The sequence below is a fragment of the Acipenser ruthenus genome, chromosome 24 (assembly GCF_902713425.1).
Source record: "Acipenser ruthenus chromosome 24, fAciRut3.2 maternal haplotype, whole genome shotgun sequence".
Classification (NCBI taxonomy): Eukaryota; Metazoa; Chordata; class Actinopteri; order Acipenseriformes; family Acipenseridae; genus Acipenser; species Acipenser ruthenus.
The window spans coordinates 17,788,891-17,811,814 of record NC_081212.1 but is presented as its reverse complement, the minus strand read 5'-3'; the positions used below and the strand labels follow the sequence as shown (position 1 = coordinate 17,811,814).

The following is a 22,924-nucleotide window of genomic DNA, read 5'->3' as shown; positions in this document are numbered from 1 at the left end:
AGGACAAAGCGAACCCTAAGGGATGATATGGGCTATTTCTGGTAATGCGAGTCAACACGTGAAAAATAACCTAATGGCACTTTCACATCATACAAGGTAAAACCAAGTCACGTAGACAAACATTTCTGCTAGCTAACCTGACTTGGTTTTACCTTAGAAATATGATTGAGGGTTTTGAAGTTCTGGATGATGACTATAGAATTGCTGTTCTTAGTTCAGGGTTGTTTGTATGGTAGCTGTTGGTGGTATGGCCTGTATGGTTTGTCATTTTGTTTTATTCGTGTCTGCTTTCGAGAAGGTTATTGTTTTTTTGTATGTAACTTTGGCTTCACAGATTTTAGGCATGTAAACCTTGTGTTAAATCTACAAACAGCTGTATAAAACCATGTTGCATTGTATTGTATTTATCTTGTTGGGCCTGGCTGTCCACAGAGGAACGTCTTTCCCCGCAGACCCCCAGCTGCCCTGTTCTCCCTGCCTCACCCTCTCGCGCAGCTTCTCCTTCAGTAGCAGACTCAGCAGGTTGTAGGGCACTCTGAACCAGACAGGCGCCCCCACAATAAACACCTTCTTCAGTCGGGCCGGGAAGGCACCCTGCAGACACCAGGGAGAGACATGGCACTTACAGTTTATTGCTTCTTCAGTTTTGTGTCACTGCAGCGGCTATCATTTGACATCATTCACTGCCAGAGCAATGGAATATTTTGTGTACTTTCAGATTTGTAGCCCGTTGTTCCAAAAGTTATGAGGTCTTGAAACTAGTGTCTGTATATAACGTTTAATGTAATAAACAGTGGGTGCGTTAAGTAACCGAGCGGCTCAGACACAGAATTTTTCTGCTCATTCAGATCACAGATGAAATCTGCTCTGTAGCACTCTGAGCTGCTCAGGAGTGGAATGAGCACGCTGCTCTGAGCAGCTCACTTTCTTAATGTACCCAGTATCTCTTCAAATGCAAGAACAACTTGCTATTAACATTTCTAAAACTTGTGAAATAAATCTAATAAAATACACCATCTGTACCACTGTATTGATTATCCAGTATTTTAGTTTAAAACTTTATCAACTCTTAGTTAGCAGAGGAAAGAGAGGTACTATGGACACACATCATACGATATTATGGGTGTTGTGTGTGTCTAGCATAGGTAAATCTCACATCTTACCTTCAACAAGCTCAGGATCTTTTTACTGAGATCCAGTTCGAAGTGAGTGTAATTGGAGCCAGCCATGTCATATATAAACACCAGGCCATTCCTTTGGGTTTCAAAGCTAAACAAGAACAGAAACCAACAACATACGGGTTAGGAACCTACATATCCTTCAACAGTACTTGATGAGTCAAAATGAGCTTCCAGATCCTCTGCAACGATGGCCCCCCCTTACCTCTCCACGGCTCGGTCCAACAGATAGAACAAGGCCTGCAGGACCACATGGTGCCCCATCTTGTGGGGGTGATGCAGCTTGGCTGTGAAGAGGGCGATGGAGGCACCGGATGGATCTCGAACACTCTTTGGAAAGAAAAGGAGGTTTTATGTACACACCAGTGGCACAGTATTTTACAATACAAGGCATTTTATTCCACTATATATCATAACCAAATGCCATGCTTGTAATAGTCAATTTGGCACCAAAGACAGGGCTATGGGCATGCAGTTTTCTTAAATAGAAAAAAATTATCAAATGTTTGTTACAGTACAATGTGTTGTACTCTCCGTGAACAGTAAATTACAATAAATGAAAAGTAAATAATATTTTTGAACGTACAGTACTGTATGTGCCATTTTGAATACAGTATATTAAACAATTGTATCACCATGTCTTTTAAATTTTGGTAGCTTTACGTATTTAGTGATCTCCTCAGTTTTGATACCGTTACCTATTTTGCTAGTTCCCTAGCGAGCTGGAATGAATGCAAGGCTACAAACAAATCCAATAGCTTTGGCTGTGCTGGGGAATGCATCCAGTAGGGCTGGGGTTAACAAACCACACCAGCTACTGTCTACACGTGTACTCCTTCCTTTTCAGATAGTGCAGGCAGTACAGCACTGAGAATTCAAAATGAATCTCAACTCTCATCACCAGAGGGCAACAATGTTACAGAATGGGGATCACAGATGAAGGTTTCCCAAGGTTATGGACTCCCCTGCCTGTATGGCCCTTACTAGATGAGTCACCACGACCCTCATTTTTAAATACTCCAGGCTCCCTGGATATAATATTCCAACACAGCAAGACACACAGCTACTCTATTCCCTTATTTCATATTATTTTAACCAGGTAAGTATCCATCGAGGGGATCCTGGCAAGGTAACACAACTAGACAACCATTATTTTCATTTACATGCCGTCTATGTATTAGCTATTGGAAATCCATTGCTAGAGGGGTGTTTAAACTGATTAGAACACCAATCAAAGACTACCAGAACACTGATTCAGGTAATAGGAAGTCAGATACTACTGTAGTGACACTCTGATTACAGAGATTGTCAGCACAGTGTTTGAGGCTCTGTGCTTCAGAAAGCTCTGGGGCTCACCAGCACTGTGAACTTGCCGCTCAGCAGCTCTGAGCGCAGCGGCTCCTCCTGTGGTTTGAGCTTCACGATTCCTTCCTTCAGGCGAGTCTCCTGCACAGGGGAGACAGAGTGCATTATAACAGTGCACAACACTGTGCCGGATTACTGTAAACAACAATGCAGCAAATTACACTTGAAGACATTACAAACAAAATAGACGGCTGTTTAGAAAACAAAATGAAATACACCACAGTTTTTGGTGTGTCCTGTCTTGGCTTTGAGCACTGCTTAGAATGTCATAGAGTCTTGTCATAGAGTGAATACAGGCGATTCTCTATGTCCAGTCCCTTAAAACTAAGTATATTATTAAGGTACCATATTTAGGCGTTAAGTGCTTGAGAAAAGGGATAAGGGTCTATGGGAATTTTCCCGACAAGTGATGATATGTAGGCCCACTTGTGCAATTTTTCTAATTTTAAAGCAATTTTTCCTACTCTGCATCAATTTTTCTATGTGAGCACCACCTTTGAACAGTGTCAGGCTTCAGTTTGCTGTTTAGCATTATGCTATAATATTAACATATATTGTTTAAAGATGCCGTTTACATGAGTTGTTTTCACCTGCGTCCATCACACACCTGTTTCTAGTGCCTCCGATGAAGGATTGCTATGGATTCCTCTTCCCTGCCGGTGGGAGTGGCAGCGTGTGCAGCGATCGTGTAAGAACATCGGGAAAGGACACTGGCTGTTTTTGACGATGTTCTGGGTGTTTCTGTGTTATGTTATGCTATTTTATTAGTTAGTTAGTTCTGTATTTTAAATCTTTAAATCTGCCATTTCTCTCTGTATCCTTATTTTTCTTTTTCTATTTTATTTTAAATTTAAGACAAATTTATATATTGTTCATCTGCTAAATAATAATAATAATAATAATAATAATAATAATAATAATAACAACAACAACAACATAAGAAAATGGATGTAGGCCTAGATAGGATTTGATACAAATGGAAAAAATGCTAAATGTGGCAATAGACAAGTTCATGTCTGCAAATATACACTATGGTGATTCTGTTAAAGGTGAAACAACTTCCTTAGTAAATATTTCATTTTTTGGCCATCTCTTATACACAAAAACAACCTTGCCCTTTGTTAGAGCCAATGTTCTGAATGGAACAGCATTTTAAATGGTATAAAACTAAACTGTTCAGAAAATGTAACCACCACAGACATGTGGCTGTGTACGAATTCAATCGCCTGTACTTTTGAGCAGACGCTGAAATGCAGAAAACTTGATCCTTGTCTCGTCTCTGAAGAGATCTAGTCAAACATATTTGCATATCAGCTTCAGTGAAATGCTGTTTAATAAAGAGAGAAGGAGATACTGTACTGTGATCCCACATAACCCTGCAGGTGTGTCTCTGTAAACACAGATAGACATGTTGACACAGCTGCTTTGCTTTGGGATAATCATGTTGTATGATTGTGAATCAGCCCTCCTCATGTGAGGTTTAAACCGTGCAGGCATATCCTGTGATATGGAAATTACAGACAAAAAACAAACACCATCCGAGTTGTTTATGAGACGACTGAAGAAATGAGCTTATAACTGACGTGGTGGGGGTGTATCTTCTGTAAGTGATTGGCTTACTCAGATCTTTTCGTTTCTTATAGCTAACGAAATACCTGTTTTTTGATCTACCATTTTCTACATGTGTGTCAAATGTGCAGTTTTAAAAGAAACATGTTTTAAAGAAAACATGTATTTTCATATTAAAGCAGGATATCTGGTACTGCACAAAGTTAAAGAAAGTTCTCAGTTTACAGGTCTCTAGATGTCTGATACATTTGCACTTCCTAGGTAATTTAACTTCGGTAGCATCTTCTAGGTGAAGTCAATAGGGGAAGCAGCTGACTGGTTAATGACAGCATGCATGGCTTGCAAACAAAAGATTTAACGAAGTGAAGTACTTGATATCATATTTTAAAATAAAATTAAAAAAAAATACTTGTTTAAGAAAACATGTGTTTCTTTGAAAACTGGACATTTGAAGCCTATAGGTATAGTATATGGAATTATTTTATTTCCTACAATCACTTTAAAGTCAAGACAAAGAACACACTGATTCTTTAATGAATTGATCCATTACTATTGAAATACTCAATAGTGCTGAATTTAAAAATACTTAAAATGTGAATGTGGTGCAGATACACACACACCCACTCTCGCTCACACCCACACCGAGCAGACACACACACCCACTCCCGCTCACACCCACACCGAGCAGATACACACACCCACTCCCGCTCACACCCACACAGAGCAGATACACACACCCACTCCCGCTCACACCCACACCGAGCAGACACACACACCCACTCCCGCTCACACCCACACCGAGCAGATACACACACCCACTCCCGCTCACACCCACACCGAGCAGATACACACACCCACTCCCGCTCACACCCACACCGAGCAGATACACACACCCACTCCCGCTCACACCCACACAGAGCAGACACACACACCCACTCCCGCTCACACCCACACCGAGCAGACACACACACCCACTCCCGCTCACACCCACACCGAGCAGATACACACACCCACTCCCGCTCACACGAGCAGATACACACACCCACTCCCGCTCACACCCACACCGAGCAGACACACACACCCACTCCCGCTCACACCCACACCGAGCAGATACACACACCCACTCCCGCTCACACCCAGCAGATACACACACCCACTCCCGCTCACACCCACACCGAGCAGATACACACACCCACTCCCGCTCACACCCACACCGAGCAGATACACACACCCACTCCCGCTCACACCCACACCGAGCAGACACACACCCACTCCCGCTCACACCCACACCGAGCAGATACACACACCCACTCCCGCTCACACCCACACCGAGCAGATACACACACCCACTCCCGCTCACACCGAGCAGATACACACACCCACTCCCGCTCACACCCACACCGAGCAGACACACACACCCACTCCCGCTCACACCCACACACAGCAGACACACACACCCACTCCCGCTCACACCCAGCAGACACACACACCCACTCCCGCTCACACCCACACACAGCAGACACACACACACACTCCCGCTCACACCCACACACAGCAGACACACACACCCACTCCCGCTCACACCCACACCGAGCAGATACACACACCCACTCCCGCTCACACCCACACCGAGCAGATACACACACCCACTCCCGCTCACACCCACACCGAGCAGATACACACACCCACTCCCGCTCACACCCACACCGAGCAGACACACACACCCACTCCCGCTCACACCGAGCAGATACACACACACACTCCCACTCACACCCACTCAAAGCAGATACACACCCTCACTCCCACTCACACCCACACCGAGCAGATACACACACCCACTCCCGCTCACACCCACACCGAGCAGATACACACACCCACTCCCACACAGAGCCCTTACCCTGTAGCAGTGAAACAGTTCGATGGCTCTCAGGACGTCAAACTTTCGGGCCATGAGGAACTTGACGGCCACATTCCAGGAGAGTGGGGAGACTCTGTGCTGTGTCGTCCACTTGCTGATTTCCTCTAGGAACTGCTTTGTAGCCTGGGAAAGGGGAGGACAGTGGGGCAGAATTGGGAAGAACCGGCAGAAAACAAAACAAAAACACACTTAATTCATGGTGTAGTGCCAGCCCTACAGAGGCTGTAGAGCTCCAGAGATGGGATCTGTCTCTTTTGAAGCTTTAAGTTCATCTTAGATTTGAAAATGTTATTTTAGTATTAAAATGTATGATTAAAACAGGAAGTTTCACAACATGTATAATGTAAATGAGGGGTTTCCTGGTAAAAAGGTAATGTTGGAGGGTTTTTCCACCATATCTTTTTTTCTACCATATGGGAATACTAAGCAAGACGAGGAAAATCTGAAATTGTGAGAAAGATTTTTCAAGGACACCACTCAAATAAAGACTACTGTATCTATTCGTAGATTTGCCTTTGTCAAAAAAAAAACCAAAAAAAACTGTGGCCTGAATGGAGGAAAAGCCAAGGTTAAACTGACCACCTCACGTAGCTCTGCCTTTATTTATTCTGTGTAGATTTGTCAAAGTAAATGCTATCAAAAGCATGGTATGTTTGTGAAGAGTTAGTTCAAACTTTGTAAAGATAGTCCAACATGAATGGTCAGCTTCCATCTGAATGCGAGTTGTACAATTTTCAAATCAAAGAAGCATTTCATAAAGTTTCTAACCAAAAAATGCAATAAGGACAGACCAGAATATACAACAAATAGGCAATAAACTATGATATCTAAGAGTCAATACAAAACAAGGATTCTTCTGTTAAGTTTAAAAAGGATTTTAAAACGTGCCCGACAATTTTGAAAATTTCAAAACTATTTAATCTCTATACATAATTTGAATACAGGATGCTCTTGACTTGATGTGCTATTGTGGTATACCCCAAAACAGGTTTATACAGACAAACAGACCCTGCTAAGGATGTAAATGCTAAATTAGAGCTATCGGTATCATGAAAAAGTAGATCACCACGACCTATTGAACACCCTTTATATGCACTGTAGATCACCACGACACACTGAACACCCTGTACTGTAGATCACCATGCCCTACTGAACACCCTTTATATGCACTGTAGATCACCACGACACACTGAACACCCTGTACTGTAGATCACCACGACACACTGAACACCCTGTACTGTAGATCACCATGCCCTACTGAACACCCTTTATATGCACTGTAGATCACCACGACACACTGAACACCCTTTATATGTACTGTAGATCACCATGCCCTACTGAACACCCTTTACATGCACTGTAGATCACCACGACACACTGAACACCCTTTATATGTACTGTAGATCACCACGACACACTGAACACCCTTTATATGTACTGTAGATCACCACGACACACTGAACACCCTTTATATGTACTGTAGATCACCACGACACACTGAACACCCTGTACTGTAGATCACCACGACACACTGAACACCCTTTATATGTACTGTAGATCACCACGACACACTGAACACCCTTTATATGTACTGTAGATCACCACGACACACTGAACACCCTTTATATGCACAGTATTATTATTATTATTATTATTATTTATTTCTTAGCCGACGCCCTTATCCAGGGCGACTTACAATTGTAAGCAAATACATTTGTTACAATACAAGTAATACAGTAAGAGCAAGAAATACAATAACTTTTGTTCAAGCAAAGTACAAGTGTGACAAACCACAATTCAATAATACAGCAGATAATAGTGATAGTTACATCAGGATAAGATTAAATAGTGATAGTTACATCAGGATGTGATTAAATACAAAGTACTACAGGTTAAACACTTGGCAGATTACAGTATTCTGAAGTACAGGATTAAATGCAGTAAAATAGGGGGCAGATAAGAGCAAAATAAAGCACATTTACATGAAGGGTGATAGTGTCCCAGGATACAAACAGAGGAGTTCTACAGGTGCTGTTTGAAGAGGTGAGTCTTAAGGTAGATCACCACGACACACTGAACACCCTTTATATGTACTGTAGATCACCACGACACACTGAACACCCTTTATATGCACTGTAGATCACCACGACACACTGAACACCCTGTACTTTAGATCACCACGACACACTGAACACCCTTTATATGCACTGTAGATCACCACGACCTACTGAACACCCTTTATATGTACTGTAGATCACCACGACACACTGAACACCCTGTACTGTAGATCACCACGACACACTGAACACCCTTTATATGCACTGTAGATCACCACGACCTACTGAACACCCTTTATATGTACTGTAGATCACCACGACCTACTGAACACCCTTTATATGCACTGTAGATCATCACGACACACTGAACACCCTGTACTGTAGATCATCACGACACACTGAACACCCTGTACTGTAGATCACCATGCCCTACTGAACACCCTTTATATGCACTGTAGATCACCATGCCCTACTGAACACCCTTTATATGCACTGTAGATCACCATGCCCTACTGAACACCCTTTATATGTACTGTAGATCACCACGACCTACTGAACACCCTTTATATGCACTGTAGATCATCACGACACACTGAACACCCTGTACTGTAGATCATCACGACACACTGAACACCCTGTACTGTAGATCACCATGCCCTACTGAACACCCTTTATATGCACTGTAGATCACCATGCCCTACTGAACACCCTTTATATGCACTGTAGATCACCATGCCCTACTGAACACCCTTTATATGCACTGTAGATCACCATGCCCTACTGAACACCCTTTATATGCACTGTAGATCACCATGCCCTACTGAACACCCTTTATATGTACTGTAGATCACCACGACCTACTGAACACCCTTTATATGCACTGTAGATCATCACGACACACTGAACACCCTGTACTGTAGATCATCACGACACACTGAACACCCTGTACTGTAGATCACCATGCCCTACTGAACACCCTTTATATGCACTGTAGATCACCACAACCTACTGAACACCCTTTATATGTACTGTAGATCACCACGACACACTGAACACCCTGTACTGTAGATCACCACGACACACTGAACACCCTGTACTGTAGATCACCACGACCTACTGAACACCCTTTATATGCACTGTAGATCACCACGACACATTGAACACCCTTTATATGTACTGTACATGTAAAATGCAAGTGTGAGATACAGCTGGACAGACAAGTTGATCCATATATTCCTAGATTCTCCAGTGAAAGTAAACACCGAGCCATACATCTGTAGATAAAGGAAGGTGGGCAGGTGTTTCCTAATACTTTCAATCTGCTAAACAATGTCCAAAGCAAGTTTCGTGGACATCGATCCTCTAGCTAAACACTCCAAACTACAGGAGTCTCCAATATATTTTAATCCTAGGTGATTATTTATAGAATACAGATAATCTGTTTAAAAGAAAAGGCTAAATTCTTAAAATAAGCTTTGAGAGTTGACAAGACTTCTAACTCAGGAAGTATATGGTAAACACAGACCATGAAATTATTGTTCAAAATAGAAACATGACTCTGGGATACTGTAGCTGTAAAATATCAAATTTAATAGTGTGCACACCCCATCCATAGTTGCAGTGCTAGTCACATCTGGAATCTCCCAATTAAAGGGTTAATCTAGGCAAAGACTATTCATCATGCAACACAGGAAGACATGCATGGCATTCGACTCCTGTCAGCGCCCCAGTGTGTTCACACAACCTCTAATCTCCAAAACACACAGCTGTCCCCTCGTCAGAGACACTCTTTAAATCCAGCAGGAAAAACAAACTGCGCCACTTCCAAGCAGGAAATGCACAGATACTCAGAGCTAGACAGGCTGATGTTACAAGCAGCTTCAAGCAGACAGGCATGCTGTAGCTGATTACAGGTTTAGAGACCTGCCACAACACTGTCTATAAGGTGTAGGGCCACCATATGCTGCCACTCGAGGTGGCAAGTCTGCAGAATGTGCACAAAAGCATGATCTCCATATTTACAAGCTCAGCTGTTCATTATGGATCAGTGAACTACAGGGGCACCAAAAAGATGTGCAAGGTATGCCATTCGTAATTACATACAGCACACCTACCAATACTGTGTACTGCAGATTCACTGTGTAGATTCATACAAAGTAAAATGTGTCAAACGCAAACTATGGCCAGTTGTTATTGCTGAATAATTTGCAGGATTTCTAATGTGCTGTGCCAGTAATATTCAAGTCAATTTCAGGTCATTGTGATTTCACAAGTTTCCTGAAAGTGAAGCACAAATGTGGCGACAGCCTATTGTTGACTACAGACCAAGTCTATGAAAATCTTGTTACTTTAGTTTTACAGCAATAGGGCCACTGAACATTCCTTCGACGTCACATACAGCACACACTTCAGAAATACAATAATGTGAGGGAACCACCCCAGACTGTCTTTCTTTAGCAATATATACCTCAGTCCGAACAATTGCAAATTACTAATGGTAGAAAGCTACTGCATCTTGGTGTGAGGGCAATTACTATTGCATCAGCAGGCTGAACATTGCTGTCCTTGCATTTATCACATAGTAGCATATGACCTGGAGAAGAAAATGACTTATATTGATATTTGACTATCTGAAGTAATCAAAGTTACTGAAGAATACATTACACAAGATGGATACATCCAGCTGGAAAAAATGGTTCCATATTTTTAGAAATAGATCTGTCACTAAATCTTTTTTGATAGCGCTTCCGTTATTTTACAAGTGTGGTACACATTTGAGAAGGAATACAATAACTTTTATTACATCTAATTTAAAGGGGGAAGCCTGAGTCTCTACTGTATGCTTGGAAGTGTTCAGTGGCTACCTTTAATCATAAGAGTATATTTCTCACACAGTCTTTGTTAGGTCAGGCATACAAAGAGTGCTATAAAATATAGTGTTGTGACTTTTTAACTTTAGAATGGTGCCGTTTCTTCTATGTGCACACTGGGTAAGATGTTCTAGAATTCTGACAAATCCTTACTGGTGGTTGGTTGATTACTCGATTTCTAATGGAAAAACAAAGTTGACAGTGAATAAGGTCTGCTTTTTTGAAAAGGGCACCAAAATCTCTTGACTGTTTAAAAGGAGGCGCTGCAGCTTTTCTGCAAGTGACTCATCTTGGTTTAGAGAAATGAATATATACTACGGGTAATGCACTAAAAAAATAAATAATTCCAGTAAAAACACTTTAAAATGTCACCACCTTCAATATCCAGTAAGTCATCAGCACTGTCTAAACTCCATCATTAAGAGGAACAGAAACCAATGTGTAATAAAGAGAGGCTTCTTCTGCACAAGTGAATACGGGGAAGTGACATTGTTTAACAATTAAAAAGATCTTCAATAATAAAACGCTTCATTGCAATGTTCTATTCACGTATTTGATCGTTCTGGATCCAACAGAAGCGTGTCATTACGCTTTGCATGTTTCGACTCTGCACTGAAACACTCAGAAAAGATAAACACAGCAGAGCCCTGGGGGAAGTCGTAAAAAAAAGAAAGCAGCCACTTTTACATCCTGTATATACGGTCCTTCAGAAAGCTGTTTCCATCCACACAGGATCTGCAAGGTCCTTCTTTACAAACACTGGTCAGCTGATTCATTGAAGCAATTCCCTTCAGGATGGAACTGCAGATCCAAATTCTGTGCAGCGGCTCTGGCTTTCAAACAAGCCCAACCTATTTCAGAGGGAGGGGAGCGGGGGTGTTTACACAAATTCCAGATTTGTGTTCTAATGACTTGCATATACATTGACACCAGTCAATCACTAAAACCACTCCTACAACCATTTTTAACTGTTGAAGTCATGTCACCTATTGCAAGAAAACCAGCGACTCTCAAAAAATTTAAGGGACTCAAAAACGCTCCCTGGGCCCCCTCATCGCATCCTATGGTTTCTCATACCATTTCTATGCTGATGATGCTCAGATTTTCCTCTCCTTCCCCACCTCTGACTCCACCATCCTCTCCCGTGTCTGTCTGCTATCTCCTCCTGGATGCTCTCACATCACCTCAAACTCAACCTCTCTAAATCTGACCTCCTTTTCTTTCCCTCCTCCTCCTCCCCCTCCTCTGATCTCTCTATCTCTGTTGCTCTGGAATCTACCACACTCTCTTCCTCCTCCACAGCCAAGAACCTCAGAGTCACCCTGGACCCCTGCCTCTCTTATTCCCAGCACATCTCCACTCTGACATGCACTTGCCGATTCTTCCTGAGCAACATCCGAAGAATCCGACCCTTCCTCACCAACTACGGCACCCAGCTCCTGGTCCAGGCCTTGGTACTCTCCCGCCTAGACTACTGCAACTCCCTCCTGGCTGGCCTCCCTGCGTCCGCCACCCATCCGCTCCAGCTCATCCAGAACTCTGCTGCTCGCCTGGTGTTCTCTCTGCCTCGCTTCTCCCGTGCAACTCCACTGCTCCGCTCACTCCACTGGCTCCCGATCACCGCTCACATCCAGTTCAAGACTCTTGTACTAGCCTACAGATGCCTTGACCAGACTGCACCCAGCTACCTCCAGACCCTCATCTCTCCCTACACCCCCACTCGACCTCTCAGCTCCTCCTGCACTAGAAGACTGGCTCTACCTCCTTTACGCTCCCTGCCTCCAGAGCCTGCTCCTTCTCCACCCTCGCCCCGAGTGGTGGACTGACCTTCCTACAGATGTCAGGACTGCCCAGTCCCTGACCACCTTCTGGCGCCTCCTCAAGACTCACCTCTTCAGACAGCACCTGTAGAACTCCTCTGTTTTTCCCCCTGGACATTCTTCCTTAAATGCGCTTTACTTGCTCTTATCTGCCCCCTATTGTACTGCATTTAATGCTGTACTTTAGAGTACTGTAATCTGTCAAGTGTTATTTAATCTGTAGTATTTTGTATTTAATTATATCACTGACACTTATCTGTTCCATTATTGAATCATATTTTGTCATACTTGTAATTGCTAGAACCAGTCATTGTATTTATCTTGCTCTTAATTGTATTATTACTTGTACTGTGATTCTTGAAATGTATTTGTTTATGACTGTAAGTCGCTCTGGATAAGGGCGTCTGCTAAGAAATAAATAATAATAACAACAAACTTGGCAAATGTGGCTCTGTGTGACTTAAATACTCCATGGTTTAACAAGGTATAGTCAAATCGCATTAAAGCCAAGGGACTAGCAAAACGTATTAGCCATGACTACTGTGCATAACTCACTGTATTACTCTCCTACCATGTGCCTACTGTACTACACTTACACAAGAAATAAACAGAACTGATGCTTTAATGTATATTGTACTTAACACAAACTATACAGCAGACAATCTGCACAAATGCAGATCAATAACACACAGCAAGATATTTTTCAACAAGAAATCATGCACTTTCTAAAGTTTTAAAGGTATCACAATAGCCTTCCTCAGCTCAGACAATCAGGTGAGGGATAAGGTCTTTGAGTTTACACTTCCCTGGTCTTCTTGGAGGATACTGTATGTCCACAGTGTACGTAGAGTGCAAGGATACATCTCATTTTAGAGTTACTCTAAACCTTTAAACTTCTAGCATATAACTCATGCAAAACCGTGAGCAGTATTTCAATATCCTTGTGATGCTAAGGAATGACCATACCAAGTGTCATCACAATTGGATTCAGGGTAGAAACGAAAGCATCACAAAGTTCTCCATTGTCATTTATTGAAGAGTAAGTAGAGTCAAACGTCATTTAGATTGCATGTTTACTCCCTTATTATTGATGTTGTTTTGAACCATTCGGATTGGTTCTGGGTTCATTGAAATAGCATTTTATGACTGGAATGAGGAGGGCTGGCACTTTTTTCAAACAAGCTCAAAGCCAGGTAGAATAAGAGAAAAAAAAGACAACTCAATGTAAGAGAACCACTCAGAATACCAAAATCATAAAATAGCAACGGCATGTAAAAAAGCAATTCAAATGACGCTTGAAGCTGCTTACTCGTTAATACTTATCAGTACAGTTTTGATGAAATCTATTGATTAAAGAGCAGCTATTAGCTCACTAGCTGCCCCCCTCAAAGACTTCCCTAATCTGTACACTACTGGCCTAAGCTGAGCTCATGTCAGGGACCAAACCAATGCACAGGCACCCACGCTGAACGCTATGTCATCTATCACACGGGTTAAAAACATCTCAGGAGCATTTTAGGACCCACATTTCTCAGCTCCATTAATAAAAATAAACTTTACAAAAAAGCTAAGTACTATCTCACTCCCCCCCCCCCCCCCCGCAAACCAAACAAAACAGCTAATTCCCCAGGAACAAGCGCCAAGGTCACCGACTTCCCATAAAGCAGGCTGTGAGCCAGCTCCCCATTCCCTTAAAAGGACAGGATGCAGAGCTCTGTTTGGGACCTGCCATCATCGGAATGAAATCCCAAAAATCCAACCCTTACCTGAAAGTGCCCTCCCCCTTTACAAAACCAAACCGGATGTTGTCGATTGCTGCCATCATCAGTTCTTTCTGAACGCGAGCCAAGTGACACTTCAAAACTGACCTGGTTCTGCTTGTGGAATTTAAACTTTCTGGTAGCTTCCACAATGAATGTTTGTTAGAGTAACTACATAGCTAAAGCCACCAAAGACCATTATTCAAGTCTACTTGAACACACCACAACCTTGCGCACCTTTCCTCAAATAATGCTACAGCACCCTGTAGAATTAACTCATTTTGCTTCATAATGTCGAATGAAACATGCTGAATAATGTTGCGTTAACATATTGAATTACACACCGCTTTGTAGTTTTCCTTACACTTAACGAAAAAACAAAAAAATGAAAAATGTAACATTTCAAAATCTGTCATGAAATACTACTATTATGGCTTCTGGTAGACTTCTGCGATATCATTTTGTAGTTTCCTTGATTACATGATGTTAAATAAAATAAATAAATTATAGTTTTCTAAAATTCTAGGTGATGCAAAACTTTTGGCCATAGCTGTACATCACTGTTGGACCAGCAATATTTTGGCAAATCCTTTCCCCACCATAATCGCACAGTGACAGAAGATTTCCTTGACATAACCCATATTGTCAACGTTTGTATCTGGGACTCAATCACAATCCCCACACAAAGTACAATTCACAGAGTTCTCACTTTTCAATGCAAGCTTTGAACTTCACAATTGTTGGTTCCTCAACATCACAAATAGTCTTCTGCACCAAGGCCTCCCTACAAACCCTGCAGTACCATGGACTAGCCCTTACAATCCTCTTTACTAGCCTCGTTTACACTTAAACCCCAGGATACAGTGGAGGCTGTAGGCTACCTGACATTCTTTAGCACTGTTTATCCAATTGTGATGACATTTCCCAAGGACATTCTTTAGCACAAGTTATTGATAGTATCAGAACTCACAATTTTGGTTCTGGCCATTTACTTCCCAAAATATGTCCTTCATATCTGACGTGTGGTTTCCAAGATATAGCCTTAATTAGTAACAGACTAGTGTCCATGCAAAGTGTCAACAAATGTCCTTCAATCGCTCAGTTAAACACAGTCGAAAAAGTATGACATTATGATAATCTTCAGAACTACTGCTAGTGAAAGTCTCCATCAAACTTGGATGAATGGTTCGCAAAATATGGGCATGTTAAACCTAAATTGATAAGCCTGGCTGTTCCAGGCCTCAGTTTCACTACTACAGTCCTGGCTCCTTAACCACTGAGTCATGAAGGCTAATGGGCTACGGGCACTGTGCTTTCCTGTGAAGCAGTGCCGGTCCAAGTCAATAATGCTTTGGAATAAAAGGTTGCAATCATCATTCCCAATCCATTTCCTGGGAGCTTTTTTTTTTCCTCCCCCTCCAAAGCCTAAATCGCTTTTAACAGCTGCCTGAGTGCAGAGCTCCTTGGGCTGGGAAGCCCCCCTAGGGGCCCTGATCTCCGGACAAAGTCAGCCTGTGATCCAATTACCAGCGAACACACTTCCACTGCAGTCAGACTCGCGGAAATGATGTGCCCAGATAAAGCTGCTTGCCAGATGAGGCGATGGGGATGGGAACAGTGGATTAGACGCTTGACAGTAAAGGAAATATCATTAACAGCATGGAAGAAAATTGTATCAGGGTTACAGTACTGCCAGCTGCATGTGGTTTGACAGTGGGGAGAAATTAGACTGTATACATAGGTTTACATTTAAGCAACAGATTGTTTCACATCTCACTAAGCGAGACAGATGTGTTTACATAATATATATTCACATATGTTACAACAAACACAATTTAAAAAAGCATCCCACTTTTTCATTTTTGCATCCTAAGCTACCAAGGAGCATGACAGTTATAACCTTCTACTGCAACAAACTGAAGAGGGTTATTCGTGTTTTATTCACACACTAAAGCAGGTTTCAAGGGGGAAAAAACTTGTGTTCCTACATGGCTTTCAAAAGTGTAGAAAGTACAACACGTTTTAGTCTGCTCCTTGTACAACTAATTTGAGAATGTCCTGCAGAGGTTTAGCGCCCCCCTGTATATGGGCAAGACTCAGGCACTGCTACCTAGAAACAAAACAGAAGACAGGTCTGGCATTATAAACAACCTGTGTGTGCTTGCCATCAGTTTCAAGACGAGATTGTTGGACAGTAAACCCATCCTCAGGTCACAGCTCTAGGAGGATAACTGGTGTATATTATATTTGTCATAAAGTTTCAAATTAAGCAGATAGACACATGTCAAAGTAAAAATTAATACAGCTATTATTTGAGTGGAAAAATATAAATGCAATTATTACACGAGGGCTCGTTCGCCGTGGCATGATGGCATGAAAACACTTTCAGTCTCATCATTACACAAAAAGGACCGGCAAAGATGTGGTAACAGCCTGTATGGTTTTATCTCGTATGCCCTGACATTTGTGTAAGCAATGGCGACATTAGTAATACATTAGATATAAACTGCCTGGGATGCGACTTTTCGTAATTGTCAGGTCATGCATACAAGCACTTTTTTTCCCCTCGTCCACGCAGCATAAATTCTCCCACGTCTCGATTCAGCCCAATCCTGTCTGGCACATACACAGTTAACCATGCTCTCGTTCTACCAACCCCCGCAGCAACCAAAATAAAACGGAAACAATGTTCTTTCTGACGTTTTAAATGATTAGGAACTGGTAACATCAAAAGCGAGGTTTAAATGAGCAATTCTGGTGGGGGGTTGCCTTTAAAAAAAAAAACAAAAAAAAACAAGATTTACTATACTGTGGAAATACAGGCGAAAATGTCTTTCCTCGTGTTTCTGTTTGTCGTAAACTCAGACGGTAGGCCCGAGAACAGTGCGTTTATATCAAAACAACTTTTACAATATTTAATTTAACTTTTATATTTTTTAATTTTATTTAACTGTCACACATGAGATATATTAAAAACACAACGCATTATATTAATATCGCAAAGAAACTGCAAAGAAACACCCGGGTTAGTAATTAAACAGGATAAGTTAACATAACATAAACATTAAAGGGCCACCCATTGCTATATCAAATGTTATTTCTTGTGTGCAAAGCTAAAATGTAAACATGCACACATATAGAATTATAAACATGTTAGTTTTTATACACATGTAAAACGTGTAGTTTGCAGTATGAATAATTACAATATTTATGAACGTTTTTTTTTCCCCTAAAAAATATTTAACAGACTTTTAAAACGTTAAACAAAAGAAAACACAAAACGGAATACAAACATTGATTTTTTTTTTTTTTTTACCTGTTCTTCTTCTGCCGTTAGGTGCGCTGCCATTCTTTAGATTTAGTAACTATCCAAAGTCTTCCTTTTTTCTTGAAGCAAAATGCAGTCTATTTAAAAAAAATAATAATAATAATAATAATAATAATAATAATAATAATAATAATAATAATAATAATAATAGCGTCTTAATTCAGTTTGTGAAAAAACGTCACATTTAAAAACTTGTTCAAACTCAACTAAAATATATCCAGATCTATGTACAGTACACAAAAATATGCATCTACTTTATTGCGACATAAAAATAAATCTAAATAATCTATAGGTCTATACATATAGTTAATTAGGTATTGAGTAATATACACAGATTCGAAAACTACATTAACTTTTTTTTTTTTTTTTTTTTTGAGGAAAAACAATCTGGTTCTCCTTTAAAAAAAATCGTCCAGTCTAATGGTGTAGAAAAAAAAGGCTTTTTAAAATCCAAAATGAATGCTCAAAGGCGGGTCGCTGTTAACACTGCAAAAGTTCCATAATCAATCCTTGTTAAGCATCACTTTATTCTTTTACAGACGGTGATGATTTTGAAGCATTCCTCTGTCGCTGTATTGCAATCTTTAATGTTTCTGTGTCGCCACTTTCTTCAAAAGCAACGACCCCGCTCACAAAAGCAGCATCTCCGAAATTCCCCCTGCTGGTTGAAATGAAAAACAACAGGTTTTTGAACGGTGAGTCTCACACGACACGAGTTTCCTCCTCCATTCATAAAAACACAAACCCAGTCAGCCCTTTTACATTCACAACAGTGCCGTCTCATTTAGCACACCACAGATCACCGGACTCGTGATAAAACTAGGGGTGCAGACGCATGCCTCAAACCGTACCATTAATTTAATGCATCGAATATACCACGTACCGACAATGGTAACTATAAGGATCTAAATTACAGTTTAAATGCATGGCTGTACAGCACAGCCCTTCAGAAAATGATAGCCCATGTTTGACGGTAACATTTCACAGACAAAATATTTTAAATGACTGCATTGTTCTATCCCAGGAACCGAGGACGAGATAGCTTCCGATTCTGCAGCACTAATCTCTCGTCTACAGAACAACAACAAATCTGGCTGTGCTGTGATATTAAATATTGAAAAGAGCTTTTGTTCGTGTAATGATTGTATTGTAAATGTATATCAAGTATACAAAGTGACCATCAGCTTCAAAAATCTGTAAAAATTACGATTTGATGCACACTTAAAATGATATTAGAAATCCAAAACAGGAAATGCAGCACAGTTATGAAATGTTTTGTTTTTTAAACTATGTGATAGTGTTAATATATTTTAAAAATGATAACTTTTACAACTAATGCGTCATCGCCGACTTGCCCTGCAGTACATCAGTAACAATATTTTCAAGATAAGGCGCAGTTCATTTTCTTAGAAGCGACAGGCGTCGATTTAATTACTGCCTTTGTGCAAACACGATTCAGTGATGCATGCGTCACCACACACGGCATTACTGATTCATTCATTAAAAAACACACACCCACTCTGCCACACCTGCAACACTGTAAAACAAGACTCTGAGAACTGATTACATTGTTACCACTGCAGCGCGCACACTAGTAAGCTTCATTCAAATAACCTCAAGCGATGGTACAGCATCTTATACTGTAATGAAGTAACAATTACTCATGTAACATTGACATTCCTTGAACTCTCTGGCAAATATGCCGGGTAAGAACTGTTAGATCATTCTTATGTGTTTAAAGCTGCAGTGGCCCGCAACATCACGGTCAATTTACAATACACAAGTTTCATGTTTACAACCACCCTTGTTGATCTCCAGTTTGTTTGCATGCACCATAAACAAACATCTGAAAGGCCACCAGCATCCTCAACCTTAAAACCTGTCTGCCACTAGGCCACTCTCTTGAAACTATCAAGCAACGATTTGCAGCAGTGGGAGGTTATAACTCTCAGGAACAAAGACAGAAGTTTTCCTTATACATTTTAGAGGAAACCCCAACATAACTCATTTACATTTTGTAGTCATATAAATGATCTACACTGTTGTCATCATCTTCACTTGCTATTTTATGGTGTTTGTTAGCATTTGGAGTGATTCAGGGTTCAATTTCTCCAATATTGAGTTATGAACTTTTTTAGCTTTACCTTTATCTTCCAGCTACTTTGAGCATGTCTGGAGAATTCTAAATGCCCAGACTGAACAGCCTTTCTCATTCCATTCAAATCATATGACAGTGCGACCTTTAATAGACCGCACCACTGTCTCTGTAAGTGCAAAGCAGGTGGGTCTGGTAGAGCTGAACCACTGAGAAAGATTGCAAAAACTTGCAAGTCTTTCCTTGCGCACTTCTGTTCTCTATATAGCTCTCCAATGTCCATTTTTTTAAAGAACTTTATTTTAAACACATATTTTTATTTTGAACTGCGATATCTGGTACTACTCTTGGTTAAATAAACCTCTGTTTGATATCAATGCTTGATTGTGTTGCTCTTGCTTGGTCATTTCACCTGGAGGATGAAATGGTCGCCACCCATTCAATGGCTTCTTTCCAGTCAATAACCAATCAGCTGCTTCCCCTATCAACTGACATGCTTTCAGTCAGTAACATGTTGTGACCCCGAGGACACGGAGTTGAAATGACTCCGGAAGTGTGCAGATAGAGAAAAAGGCATAGAAAATTAGAACTTTCTTTAGTATAAAGTCATAACAGATACCCTGTTTTAAAAATGTTTGTGAGGTTTCTTAAAAACAAAAATCTCATTTGAGACCTATGTAGCTAATGAAAGTGCAAAACAAGTCAGATGTATGGAATTATTTTGTTAGGTACAATTACTTCAAAACTTAATGAAGAGGGCCCGTAATACATCATTTCTAGCTGTTACTGGAACAGGGAATTAACAACTGGTCAGCACTGTGCTCCTCTAATCTCACATGTTACTGCTCTGCATGTATTAAGAGTACACAATTCTATCATTGCTGGACAGTATGTGTATACACTGATGTTATCTTCTCGTTGTTTCGGTTCACCTTGTGTTTCCATTTCAGTAACCCTGGTGACTTTTTAAAAGTTTAAAACACCCCTGTGGCCTCAATAGTTCATCCAGATACATCTCTAAACTCAAACATCATCCCGTTCACCAAGATTTAACTATTAACCTGTCTCCCTGCAACACTATGTCCTTAATGGATGCAAGAAATGCCTCATTTGCTAATACCACGCAGCGTGGTTAGAAGTAAGAAGTCTCATTTGCTTCTTTCTTAGTTAATTGTCAACACATACTAACTCTCTTTCAAAAGAACCAAAGTCCTTTAGTAGACTATTTTGGTAAATGTGTACTACAGAATATAACTGGCTTGTTTCTTTAACCTCCTTAACCTCTGTTTGTTTGTTCCATCTCAGTCACCATGGAAACATACTATGCAACATGCCCAACGGGGGTTGGATTGACATTGATGGTGGAAACTTTGTGTAATACACCTAGAGAGACGGATAATGTTTTAGAATCTGTTACCACACTGCTATAAACACAGGTACTTGCACAAACCACAAGTATTCATTCATGGAGACATTCAACGACTATGACCACAGACTTTAAGAGACACCTGGCCCACCTATTGTGAGGTCTAATGTGCTTATTAAAGCCAATACACAAAAACATCTATTCAGTAAAAAATTTCAATATAAATTCTGAGGTAGTATTTATAAGAAACATCAAGATAGCTAATACCTTCATCAGTTTCTTACACGTTTCACCTCAATATAAAAAGGTAAATCAAAATCTAAGCAACTTCCTACTAATTTAATTATAGTGTATAGCAAACTATGTCAGTGACATACATATCCCCTACAAAGAATGTGAGTAACATGTTACAGGCCCCAGAATCACCATAGCCTGCAATGTAGCATGTGACTTTTCATGAGAAATACTCAAGTCTTCAGTAACTCAGTCAGGCCTGACACTTACAAAATGAACATTTCGATAGAAAGAGATTCCAGTTTAACTCATTCCCACACAGCAGCTCACCATGTATGCTGAGCCTCCCTGAAAATTGGTTCCTTACTAACTAATGACACTCTGTAATAATGGAACTCCTGTTTCCAGATAATGCCTCACCTCTACTGACTTATGAGTTTCATTATTACTGTCACAGCAATGTCAATGTCCCTTAATGCAAACCTCAAAAACTATAAAACACTTTAAGAGTAAGGGAAATGTAAAGAGGGCTGTATGTAAATGTAATGCATCTGATGCTTGATGACTGATTGTATGGTACTCAAATGGGTCTAGCTAATGAAACAATTCTTAAAATCTTGTGCTTTTGTTGGCGATGTAGGGATCAAATGTGCAATTCTGAGAGAAGTACATGTTTAAAAAAATGATATCAGGTACCACAACAGGTTAAGGCAGCCCTCAATCTGCAAGCCTTACCTTCAGGTAGTGAAATTCCCCTCCCCTTCAACACTTTCTTCTTTCTTCCCAGCTGCTTCCCCAAACAACTAACATGCTTTGCAGCCAGTGACTTGCGAAATGAGAAATACTCAAGTACAAGTAAATACATATTCCAAACAGGAGAAATACATTTACAATCAGCTGTATCTATGATACACTCTACATGAGTGTATCACACTCATTTCTTAAATCTTACCTGTTGGGCATTTCCATTCACTATATAGATCTCAGAAGTATTTCTTTTTTTTAATATACTGAAAACATGTATTTTCATTTTAATACACGACATTTGTGTACTAAATAAGAGAGCATTCTCAGTTTGCTGGCCTTGCCTTTAAACATTGGTTTGTTTCAACACTAAACTGTGTAGTGAATGGAGAATTCATGGAATTATTTTGTAAGCTACAACCACTTTAAGATTTGCAACCCCCCCCCCCCCCCCCCAGTATGTTTTGTTATAAAGATAACATTGACAGGAAATACCAATATATATATATATTTTTTAATGTGAGATGCACTATTTTGAAAACTGTAGGGACATTCCATCTTTCAAAAGCTTCTAGAAGTGGAAATGTATCTTTATTTAACCTTGGCCTGGGGAAATACAT

General features: G+C 40.7%; 1 protein-coding gene across 1 annotated transcript in view; it reads right to left on the bottom strand.

The window, feature by feature from the left end:
* The window catches only part of LOC117429631 (tyrosine-protein phosphatase non-receptor type 9-like), a 30,156-nt gene extending 11,392 nt beyond the window's left edge, over positions 1-18,764 (bottom strand). Inside the window, exons 1-6 of the mRNA XM_058998482.1 lie at positions 17,854-18,764; positions 6,010-6,153; positions 2,535-2,624; positions 1,384-1,508; positions 1,164-1,269; positions 484-594 (exon numbers count right to left, since the gene is read on the bottom strand). Coding sequence (XP_058854465.1) covers positions 484-594; positions 1,164-1,269; positions 1,384-1,508; positions 2,535-2,624; positions 6,010-6,153; positions 17,854-17,886 — 609 coding nt within the window. The 5' untranslated portion in view covers positions 17,887-18,764. The remainder of the gene's footprint in view (positions 1-483; positions 595-1,163; positions 1,270-1,383; positions 1,509-2,534; positions 2,625-6,009; positions 6,154-17,853) is intronic.
* Positions 18,765-22,924: the final 4,160 nt, after the last annotated feature.